This window comes from Schistocerca gregaria, chromosome 5, assembly GCF_023897955.1.
Source record: "Schistocerca gregaria isolate iqSchGreg1 chromosome 5, iqSchGreg1.2, whole genome shotgun sequence".
In the NCBI taxonomy this organism is placed as follows: Eukaryota; Metazoa; Arthropoda; class Insecta; order Orthoptera; family Acrididae; genus Schistocerca; species Schistocerca gregaria.
The window spans coordinates 255,803,679-255,815,104 of NC_064924.1; the positions used below are offsets into that span (position 1 = coordinate 255,803,679).

Here is an 11,426-nt window from a genome sequence, read left to right on the forward strand (position 1 = left end):
TATAGAAAAAAATATCGTTTGGGGAGTATCCTTCCTAAATCCGCTTTGTTCTTCTCTCAGGCATACATCTGCTCTTGTTTTGAAGCGTTTATTTAATATTTTGAGTAAATATTATAAACTACATTGAAAATACTTGAACCTCTGTAATTGTCACTTGTATTTACTAGTCCTTGTTTCTAGAAATAGAAAATACCTCTTTGGTCATCCAGGCAACAGGGATATTGCAACTTTGCCAGCATTCAGAGAATAGGTGTATACAGAATGAAATTTTCACTCTTCAGCGGAGTGTGTGCTGATATGAAACTTCGTGGCGGATTAAAACTGTGTGCCGGACCGAGACTCGAACTCTGGACCTTTGCCTTTCGCGGGCTAGTGGTCCACCACTATCCCTCGAACGGCAAGGTCCCGAGTTCGAGTCTCGGTCCGGCACGCAGTTTTAATCCGCCAGGAAGTTTCAATAACTGTATAAGCCTTACCTTACATAGCGTCCCTCCACATTTCATGTGTCCGATATTTATTCTATCTGGGCCGGAAGTTATACGATTTTTTGGGCTTTTTAAAACTGGCTTTAGCTCGTCTATCGAAAGTGATAGCATTGAACGGGAGGAGAGTGATACGTCTGTCGGCAGTCGCAGCTAAATGCGAGGTAGAGCGCTGTACGAGTGCGCCGCCGAGGGGGCGTCGCGGAGCCGGAGTGAAGGCCGCGGCAGTGAAACCGGCGCCTTCGGCGGGCGCCGCGCCAGCACGCAGGAAAGTGGCGGCTGGCCGGCGCCATCGGCGATGCGGCGCGCGTGCCGGGCGCCGGACGCGGGCGCCGGAATGTGTACCAGCGGGGCACTGGAGCGCCTCCGCCTATATAAGCCCCCGGCGGCGGCGTGATTTATGTCCAGTCGCGGTCAACACCTGCGGCCGCAACATGCTCACTCGCGTCGCGACGCCGGCCGCACTCGTGCTGCTCTGCGCATTCGCCGCCGCGGCGGCGGCAGCAGCAGCAGCCGTTCCCGCCCAGGACTCGAACCCGGAGCTCGCCGCCTGCAGGGCCGGCGACGAGGAGGCGTGCGCCCGCGCCGCCGCGCATGCGTTCTCGGAGGTGCTCGGCTTCCGCCAGGTGCGTCTCTCACTCTGTCTCTACCTTCGCTTAAACCTGAAACAATTGCAAAAATTTGACGTCACACAGTTTCAGTGCGACCACTTTGTAGACTCCTTCGACACCTGAATCTGCATTTTGTGGCTGATGAAGCCAGTCTGAACGTGTAAACAAATATACTTCATTGCCCGAAAGGATTTTTGCAGTCTATTTTCATAGCCATTCCTTTTATGGTTACGGACTTCAATCGGTAAAAACGGAATCCTTCTAGGATCACTCTGTCGTCAGTCTGTGTCCCAGTGTTAAAATCCGCATTTCTCAGTAACAGGTGGAAGCATCAAATTGACATTTAATGCCTTCAGTCCCCTAGTGGTGTAACAAATGGTAGCTTCTAAGTCAATGCTTTCAAAAGTACGGTCACTTATGTTCGATATTTAGATACTTCAAAACCCAATCATTAAAACATATTAGGATACTTCCCGTTGACGTGTAACCATGAACTTTGGCGAGAATCACAGGTTCAAGGTGCAAGTAAACGAAAAAATCAGAGTATTGTTAATTCGGTATTATATCACACGACGAAAATATTTCGTTTGATATTCGACGTCAGACTTCAAATTAAAACATTCTGGAAAGTCTACGAGACCATGAGAACCATGGGACCCACATGCTGCCAGTATCAACATCGATAATAGACAAAAATCGACAAGATACTCGTTTCCGGAAATGGATAAACTGTCTGTTATATTTGTACATTTAATGCCTTCAGTCCCCTAGTGATGTAACAAATGGTAGCTTCTAAGTCAATGCGTTCAAAAGTACGGTCACTTATGTTCGATATTTAGATACTTCAAAACTCAATCATTAAAACATATAGGATACTTCCCGTTGACGTGTAACCATGAACTTTGGCGAGAATCATAGGTTCAAGGTGCTAGTAAACGAAAAAATCAGAGTATTGTCAATTCGTTATTATATCACACGACGAAAATATTTCGTTTGATATTCGACGTCAAACTTCAAATTAAAACATTCTGGAAAGTCTACGAGACCATGAGAACCATGGGACCCACATGCTGCCAGTATCAACATCAATAATAGACAAAAATCAACGAGATACTCGTTTCCGGGAATGGATAAACTGTCTGTTATATTTGTACGGAACTCTTTTTACGCGAGTCCTATTCGCATCTGGCCAGTTTCTTTAAGTTTCATTTATCCCAAAAATTTTCTGATGCATGTGCTAAATTGGTTGGTTGCCTGTTGAAACGCTTAGAATTGTTTTAAATTTCAATTTGACATTCGTAAAAAAACCTCTTCCAATCGAAAATATCCCTAAGACTGAAGGCAAGTTTCGCGCTCTTCTTATCTCTTTTTTTTCCTTTGCAGTGTGTTACCATCAAAAAATTGTAAGTCTGGAGCAGACCGTCTCAAAATGAATATGTTCCCTTTGAGCAATAGGCTACGACGATGGCCAAAATGAAATCACAATTAAAAAATCAAGGCCGAATATTTGACTAACGTGCAGTGGTCCTGTTCGACGGAAAGTAAGTATTTGATTGCAAAAAAGAAGACCACTGCACGTCTATAGAAATGTCGTCCCGTGCTTCACACTTCTTATTTCATTTTACTAAGTAGTACGGTCTAACTCCAGAACGATTTTTATTAACACTGGTGAATTCCGAATTATTTCGGGAAGACAATATTCGTATTCACATTGTGTAAAAATGTGTTGTATACAACGGATAAAGCAACGCTATTTTAGTTTACCACACTCCATGACATTTTTCTCTCTAGCTGTGCGTTGCACTCATATAAAATGACATGAAGCCCTCCTCGTTCCTCTTACTTTGAGAATCAGCCTTAGTGTTGTGGACTGCATACCTATGACAGGAATGTTTGAATGCAGTTGAGCTATTGTTCCAATAAGAAGCCTCTACTGCAAAACTGTAAAATTTTAACTCGAAGAGGTAGAGAAGGTTATAGCTTAGTGTCCACTTAGATATTGACTTCCTGAGAGACGATGTAAGAACCCGGTGGAAATTGGAAATTTGTGGTAAGGTCTTATGGGACCGAACTGCTGAGGTCATCGGTCCCTAAGCTTACACACTATTTAATGTAACTGAAACTAACTTACGCTAAGGACGACATACACACCCATGCCCGAGGGAGGACTCGAACCTCCGACCGGGCGAGCCACGTGTATCGTGACAAGACGCCCCTGACCACTCGGCTACCCAGCGCGGCCCATTCCGGGCAACAAGGGCTAAGGTTGGGAAATGATTCTGGCTCCGGAGTTATTCGAAGTGTTTGACCAGTACTTTCTGGTGGCTAAGCCGAGGTGCATTGTAATTTTTTATGCCGCTATATAAAGGGTAGGTTCATTACCAGCCAGAAAGCTGTAAGTACTGTATAATATTAATAGGCAAAATGTCAAAAAATAATATCACTGTACTTCGGACCTGTCCATACAATTATCGTTCCCTTGTAGTGGTTTGAAAAGTCCAGTCAGCAGAGACGTCATTAGAGACGGCATATGGGGGGTACGGAGAAGAAATTGATGTAGACCTAACGAAGGAAGAATCACGGCATTTTCCTGGACGTACTGGGAGGCTGAAAATGCCTGTCGTCTGAATAGAAATACTAATACCGTAGTTCCGTACTTCCGGTAGAGCACATTATGTTGCTGTATTCCCGTACACTTCCAAAATATTGTGCTTCAAAGTCAGCATCACGATCACGAAACAGTAGAGGAAATAATATCTATTTGTTGGAAACTTCGAATTTCTGTTTTTCATACCGAGTGCACGGGAAACAAGTGTCATAACTGTCCGTTTATGTTTTTATAATAACTCGTCTCCTATACCTCGTGATCAAGTACATGTCTAAGAAACCAAACAAGTTTCCGAAAGACAAATAAATTGCAATAAATGCAAAATTTAGTCCTGTGCACAGCTGATTATGTATTTTACGGAACAAATGGTTGTTTCACTTACTGAATTTTAAAATGTCATAATTTTGATAATGTTGCCCTATTCGTATTGCTAGATGGTCATTTCACGTAGTTTAAATAGTAATATTTGTAGTACACTAACACTGAACTATCGCTGAAGATTGCCTGTTTGTACTGACTTCTTACTTGAAGCTGTAAGATACTAACTGGACGACTTACGCGTACACTTCTCCAGAAATAACGGACCCTTGTTGGTGTAGCTATTATTGAAATTCACGTACTTGTTATTAGCCAGTGAAAAAGGAATCGTGTTTAGGAAAGGTATGTTTACATCTGATGAGTAACCGAGATTCAAGAAGAATTTCTGCAGATACACTGCTCCTTGAACCGACAACACTGAATGTGGAAACTGGGAATAATGATATTGTTGAGCACGAATTTGTTATTCCGGCAGAAGAGCCATGGAACACTGGAAGGCACTAAAAAGGCTGCCGTGTGTGAGTGGTCGTTGCGAGGACAATGTTCTTTACTGTAAATTAATTCGGCACCCCCCTTGTGTTGAAGAAATAATTTCAGACTTGCTGCATTGATCTGAAATGTTTCCTTCGTCACAGACGGAGAACTCTGACCGGACACCTCATGGACACGTGATATTATGTTATTGTGGAGTAGAAAGAACGAGAGAGCAGCGACTTCAACAAACGGAGTAAAACCTTAGATTTTAAAAAAAAGAAACACTGTTCTGTCAGCTGTGGGTGGCAGTGGGACATTTTATGGGGCATTAAACAAGCAATAATACAATGATGAACGTGGACGGTAAACGCGGTGCGTGAAGCACGCAGAGTGGGGAGGCCAGTTCGGTAGGCGGCAGTGGTCAATGATGGATCATGCTGGGGACCGTTGAGTGGGTCGCGCACGCATTTGGCTACAGCGGCGGTCGCTGCCCGAGTATGGATATCCTGCTCTTCCGGTGTCGTCACATCCGTCCCGCGACGTGTAGGCGTTTGGGGGCACGTGGTACAGCTGGGTCACCCGTTAGAGTCGGGTCACCGTTGGTCACGATTATGCATCGATAACACACAAGTGATCACGGCGATGGACTGTCATAGAAAGTCATATCTACTCAAAAAATTCAAATGTGTGTGAAATCTTATGGGACTTACTGCTAAGGTCATCAGCCCCTAAGCTTACACACTACTTAACCTAAATTATCCTAAGGACACACACACCCATGCCTGAGAGAGGACTAGAACCTCCACCGGGACCAGCCTCACAGTGCATGACTGCAGCGCCTTAGACCGCTCTGCCAATTCCGCGCGACTCATATCTACTGATCCACTGGCAACGCCCTTAGCGTTCACGCACAGAAGATGCTGTAAATATATGAACAATCACTAACTTAGTATTGGTGTGAAGCTGGGTGAACTATACACGGACGAGAAACCACTTGCCACGTTTTTCTAAAAACGGTTAATATATTTGTAATAATGATAAATGTTATTAATACGAGAACACTAACCAATTTCGGATGTGTGTGCATGATGCGAGATTTTTCATCCAGTAGAGACCAAAGCGTTTAATGTACAGTGAATCGTTATCAGAAATTGATATAACGTGAGACGCACCACAAGGAAGCGAAATGAGACTGTTGCTATAAAATATCTACTCAAACGACGTCACTGATTTTTTGCTGAAGATGCACTTCTTCGAAGAAGATACCTTTGTAGCAACAAGTGTAAAGCTATATGCTGAAAAGAAGAGTAAATCTGGATGAAGTACAATTGTGACGAAGCATTTAAAAAGCAAGTAAAGCTCGAATAAATGTGAAAGTCGATTTGAATGCCATAGTGTGTTACTAAGCGTAGCCGTATTGGAGGTGTGCATCCCTGCATTGTCCAACTCTAGAACCAATTACCTTCCTCAGTTGTAAGGAAATTTACAGTTTTACGCGGAATCTGAACCATGGCGAAACTTGAATATTTTGAAAATCACAAAGTGGCATCAGTGTGGCCGGTTCGGCAAAACTATCAGCCCAAGCAATTTATCACTGCAGCCTTAACTGTGGGCGGAAAATATTGACAACCGCCTCGTTGGACCAGTCATCCTTCCACGACGCCACAAAAGGGAGGCATTTTTACACTGCCTGCGGCTAACGGTGCTTCCCCTGCTGGGTGCTCCAGCTCACTGCTGTCTTGAGTGTGGAGTTAAGGTGCTAGTGCAGACAGAACGTTGCTACTTGACTGGTGTGTTCTCATATGCATTATCAGTCGTTGACACGTACGCTACCAAAGAACTTCTATATTCCCTTTCAAACAGACGTACCCCCCTTAGAACACATCTTCAACCATATGTCCAAATGATCCATCCTGCTCCTTACCCGCTCAAGGAACGTTTCCTGCAGCCCCCCCCCCCCCCAACATTTAGTAAATTGAACCTGCGTAAAAGTCTCCTCCACTCGGTAGCTGAGGCGTAGTGAGTCAGGTTTCTTCGACTCAGCACCATGAATGGAAAAAGCTGCCTCCTGGCCGAGAGTGACCACGATAGCGCGCAGTTGTTCGTGACTATAATGTGCAGCGTGGTGCTGTCCGGTGTCGTTAGTAACAGCTCGTTGTTCGCCACTACAGAATGCGGTGTGGTGCCTTGTGTGGCAGGTGGGCGCTGCCGAGGAGTCTGGCCGCGGAGTGGCCGGCTGGCTGCGGTCGCACGAGCTGCACACCGACCTGCTGGGCACGCGGCTCGTCGTCTCGGCGAGGAACCTCGACGACGGCCGCCTCGACCTCAGCCTCAGCCTCGACGACGACGACGACGGCGCCGACGACGACAGCGACGACGCCAACACCGAGGAGGAAGGTCAGTCTAGCGTCCCTCCCCCTTCCTGGGCTTCATCTGTGGCAGTGCTCTGCTGTCTTTTGTTGTTGTTATTGAGCTTCAGGCCACCTAAGGACCACATCGAGATAACTATTTACCTCTCTTCTCTCTCATCCTTCTTATTTTCCCAGAATGAGTCCTTTTATTCTGGTGTGACCATCCAGTTATATTTCAGTTTGTTTTAACTTCCTAAAAAGTTTCGAATTTCTTGACATCTAAAATGAATTAGCCTTGCTTGGGTACGGTCTCCTGCTCAATCTCCATTTGTTCTGAGTCTTTTTTTGGCTTGCCTCCCCACCCATTTTCTCTGTTCGATCTCTTGTTTGGAAGAATGTGAGATCTTTGCTAATCTGTGTTCCATAGTTCCCTCTAGATCAGAGTTTCCCAAACTGTACACTCGTGTTCTGCGGGATGTGAAAATGTGATCGGCGAAAAACTACTAGCAACATGGTAGGTTTACTCTCGACATTTTGGCGAAATTTGTTTTTATTACTTTGTTATACCGGTGTTGCCAACGGCCTTACCTCAGTGGTAACCCGGATTCAGTGTCGCGCTTCGCTAGCACTTGGATGGGTAACCGTCCGGTCTGACGAGCGCTGTTGGCAAGCGGGATGCACTTAGCTCTTGTGAGGCGATTTGAGAAGCTACTTGAGTGAGAAGTAGCGGATTCGATCACGAAAAACTGACAACGGCCGGGAGAGCGCTGTAGTGACCTCACACCCCTCCATATCCGTATCCAGTGACACCTATAGCCTGAGGATGACATGGCGGTCTGTCAGTATCGTTGAATCTTCAGAGATCTTATCGGACGGAATTTAGTTTTACGATACCTGTGTTATTAGTTGTGATTTAATGTTGAAAAAGTAACTGAACAGAACAAGTTTTTCTTATTTAAAAATAAATTACTGACCTACAAAGTAAAAAACAGGTTTTCCATTAAAATTAAGTGTTACCTCAGGGAAAAATTTGAGTAATCACCGCTCTATATATTCACAAACTGTAATATGCCTTTCCTGATCTGATCTGTAATTTTATGGCAGAATGGGTGTATTTTCTTATTTGGTCTCAAAAACCAGTTGTCATCGCTGTTGTTTGTTGGATCTCATATTTTTCGCAAGAGTCTTCTTTCTGTCTTTTCCAAAACTTCTAATCCTATTTCGCATCCAGATAAAAAGTACTCTTTCCAACACAAAGAGGACTTCTCATTTCAGAACTGTATTGTAATGTCTCAGTTTAACGTCATTAGAAAATTGTGTTCTATGGCGCAAACTCCTCACTTCTACGTAGGCTCTTTTCATTTTTTCAGTTCTGACCTTAATTGTTTCTTTTTCTCTTTTTATGCACGCAGATATTACAGTTATCGGGTCCTCCAGGCAGCGTGGCGAAGAATCTGAGTTTATTACTAATCTTTCACTGATTCTTGTCATTCCTCTTAGATTCGCTTCCGCTTCACTCGAGTCTCCGTTACTGGGCCAAGCGACCGTAGAGCATTCACAGTTCGTTACCCTTCCCTACAGACTTAACAAGTCTCTGGTGTGGTGTCAGTTAGCTACAATCACGCATCAGTTTTTCTGAGACACCATCAAGTCGACGGTTTAGCGTCTCAAAGTCCTCTTTCACGCTACACAGTTTTACTGCCTGTAGCCCGCCTATCAGCCCTTGCTGTATAGTGAGCTAGGGGTTTCGGACTGTCCGCAGGCCGCAGCAAGATCAACAAGATCAAGAAGAAGATCAAGAAGAAGCTGAAGAAGGGCAAGCTGCGCAAGCTGCTGGTGCCGATCGCGATCCTGGTGCTGGTCAAGGCGCTGACGGTGGCGCCGCTGCTGCTCGGCGTGCTCGGCCTCAAGGCGTGGAACGCACTGCAGCTGGGCTTCGGCTCGTTCGTGCTGTCGCTGGGGCTCGCCGTGTGGCAGCTCTGCCAGAAGCTGTCCTCCGACCAACCGGTCGCGCCCGCCATCACGGTGGCCGCCGCCCCCGTCGCCGCCCCCGCCACCCACGGCTGGGACGCGCGGTCGCTGGCCTACCGCGCCTACCAACCCACCAGGCGCTGACCGCCTCCTCTGCAACTCATCCTCTCTCTCACTCTGATGGCTGATCATCCAGCACCCGTCATCTCCCCTCCAAACTTCCTCCACTCACCATGCACATCACTGAGACTGGTTAGAGTAACGCATTCACAATCCCAAGGGGCCCAGTTGCTCCTGAGAGCAATCCCTTCTCAGGACTGAGCGATCACAGAGTCTTAGAACTGGGTGATCACAGAGCTTCAGGATTAGCCAATCACAGACTCTCAGGATTGTATGATCCCAGGAGTAAATAGGAACACAGCTTTGACACTGTCGTATTCGACTCACTGTTCACTTTGGAGTGTATAGTTGCTCCTGAGAGATAAGACCATTCTTTAAACTGGGCAACCACAGGGTCTGAGAAATGGGTGATCACAGGACTGAATACGCGCGCTACTTTGACACTGCCGTATCTCATTCTCTCATTCACGTCGTTAGCTCAGAGCCTCATGAAACCTTCTTTATCTCTCATATCAGTAAACTCATTGCCGAGCAACAACATGTCTCTAAGTTGCTGGATACCCATTTCCAACGATCCCGAAACGCCGCGTCTTGCTGACTGTACTTAGCTGACGGCAATAGAAGAATTCATGAGATCAGCTTATGGAGAATATCGATGTACTTACATTTAGCTCCAATCAGTCTCACTTTTCATCGCTTAACAAACCAAAGATGTTATTTTAGCATAATAATTAACTGAGCCACACAGTATTCATTTGCGCCTCTTTCGAAAACAGGGGGATATCTAAGAGGAAGACGACTTCTACACCTCTCAGTCGTTGCAGGCTCAAGATTTTACTTGTTTCGCAACATGCCTATTTTGTCCGCAGATAGAACTTCGAGCCACGTACCATTATAATCCCCAGTCCATCGGGCAACGATAACTACCTCTATTTAGTGCTCAATAAAAACCTGGAAAATTAATAACATCTTTTTCCCTTGGGAACAACCAAAACGAAATTTAGTACTTCATTCTCATAAGTAATTCCCTGTGTTCGCTTAAGAGCAGTCTTCGTATTTATTTTCAAAAACTTATTCGCACCATATTGCACATTTCCTTGTTATCCCTTCCACATTTCCCATTTATCGAAGTCTCAGAGTGGGGAAACATCGTTTCTAGTGCCAAAGCACGATTAATTTATTATTATCGCAATATACGTTTTGTTTGTAACTGTTGAAACGAGAAGAAAAACGGAAGGAATTTGTACGCTTTTATAAATAATTGAATAAAGAATGTTTTCGATATGGAGAACACTTAATGCACATTATTTCGATATCAATGAATTACTAATCGTGCCAAAAACTCTGCTCCCTGTTAATGTGCAGGAAGATACAGGAAACGAGGCTCTTTCCACACAAATCTCTGGTTGCACAACAGAGATACATTTACTTTTCGCCTTGAACATGCGAAACATCAGAAACGCAAGTTTGACTACAGGCTAATGTATTACTGAAGCTAACAGTAAGTGTTGTAGGAGACGAAGTCACACTGCACCTGATTTTTCTGTCAGAGTACATGCAATTAGAGATAATCAAGTGCGTCAGGTTTCTGGTCTGAAACGCTGGTAGTAAATACGTATAGTATAAGTGCATAAGCATACGTTGCGCGATTTGAGGCACCATGTTACGGATTGCGCGGCCCCTTCCGCCGGAGGTGCGTGTCTTCTCTCGTGCATGGGTGTGTGTGTTGTTCCTAGCATAATTTAAAGTTAGTTTAAGTAGTGTGTAGGTTTAGCGACCGATGACCTCAGCATTTTGGTCCCTTAGGAATGCACACACATTTTAACATTTCAACATAAGCATATATTGACCCAGAGGAAGGCTACTGAAACCCAAATGAAACCTTTTTTTATCCATTTAGTGACAGTTATTTTACACATGCCAAAATAAGTTTTGCATCGTTCCAGTTCCCAGGACACCAGAAGATAGACGTTGACTGTGGATATTGTATCACAGACACAGTCCCTTTGACTTTTCATATATGTCTTTAAACCCATCCGAAGATGTAAACAACCATGCGTGAGCAGCGCCTATTAGACGGAAGGCGTCCGACAGCCGATCATTTCCAGTCATTCCGCCAGGAAGGAGGTACACGGCTCGTGTTGTCTGTAGTTCAACCATACCTAGACGGTCAATACATCGGTTCGATCGCGCCCGCATTGTTACTTTGTGATAGGAAGGGCTCTCAACAAGGGAAGTGTCCAGGCGTCTCGGGGTGAACCAAGGCGCTGTTGTTCGGACTTGGAGGAGATACAGAGAGACAGGAACTGTCAATGATATGCCCGCTCAGGTCGCCCAAGGGCTACTACTGCAGTGGATGACCGGTACCTAACGATTATGGGTCGGGGGAACCCTGACAGCAACGCCACTATGTTGAATAATGCTTTTCGTACAGCCACAGGACGTCGTATTACGACTCAAACTGTACGCAATAGACTGCATTATGGGCAAC

At 45.2% G+C, this 11,426-nt stretch overlaps 1 protein-coding gene across 1 annotated transcript; it reads left to right on the forward strand.

Moving 5' to 3' along the window:
• Nucleotides 1–888: 888 nt before the first annotated feature.
• LOC126272856 (uncharacterized) lies at nt 889–10,226 on the forward strand. The gene is made up of 3 exons (XM_049976070.1): nt 889–1,108; nt 6,692–6,890; nt 8,607–10,226. Exons 1-3 carry the CDS (start codon nt 917–919, stop codon nt 8,957–8,959), a joined length of 744 nt encoding a protein of 247 aa, XP_049832027.1. The 5' UTR covers nt 889–916; the 3' UTR covers nt 8,960–10,226.
• The last annotated feature ends 1,200 nt before the right edge of the window (nt 10,227–11,426 follow it).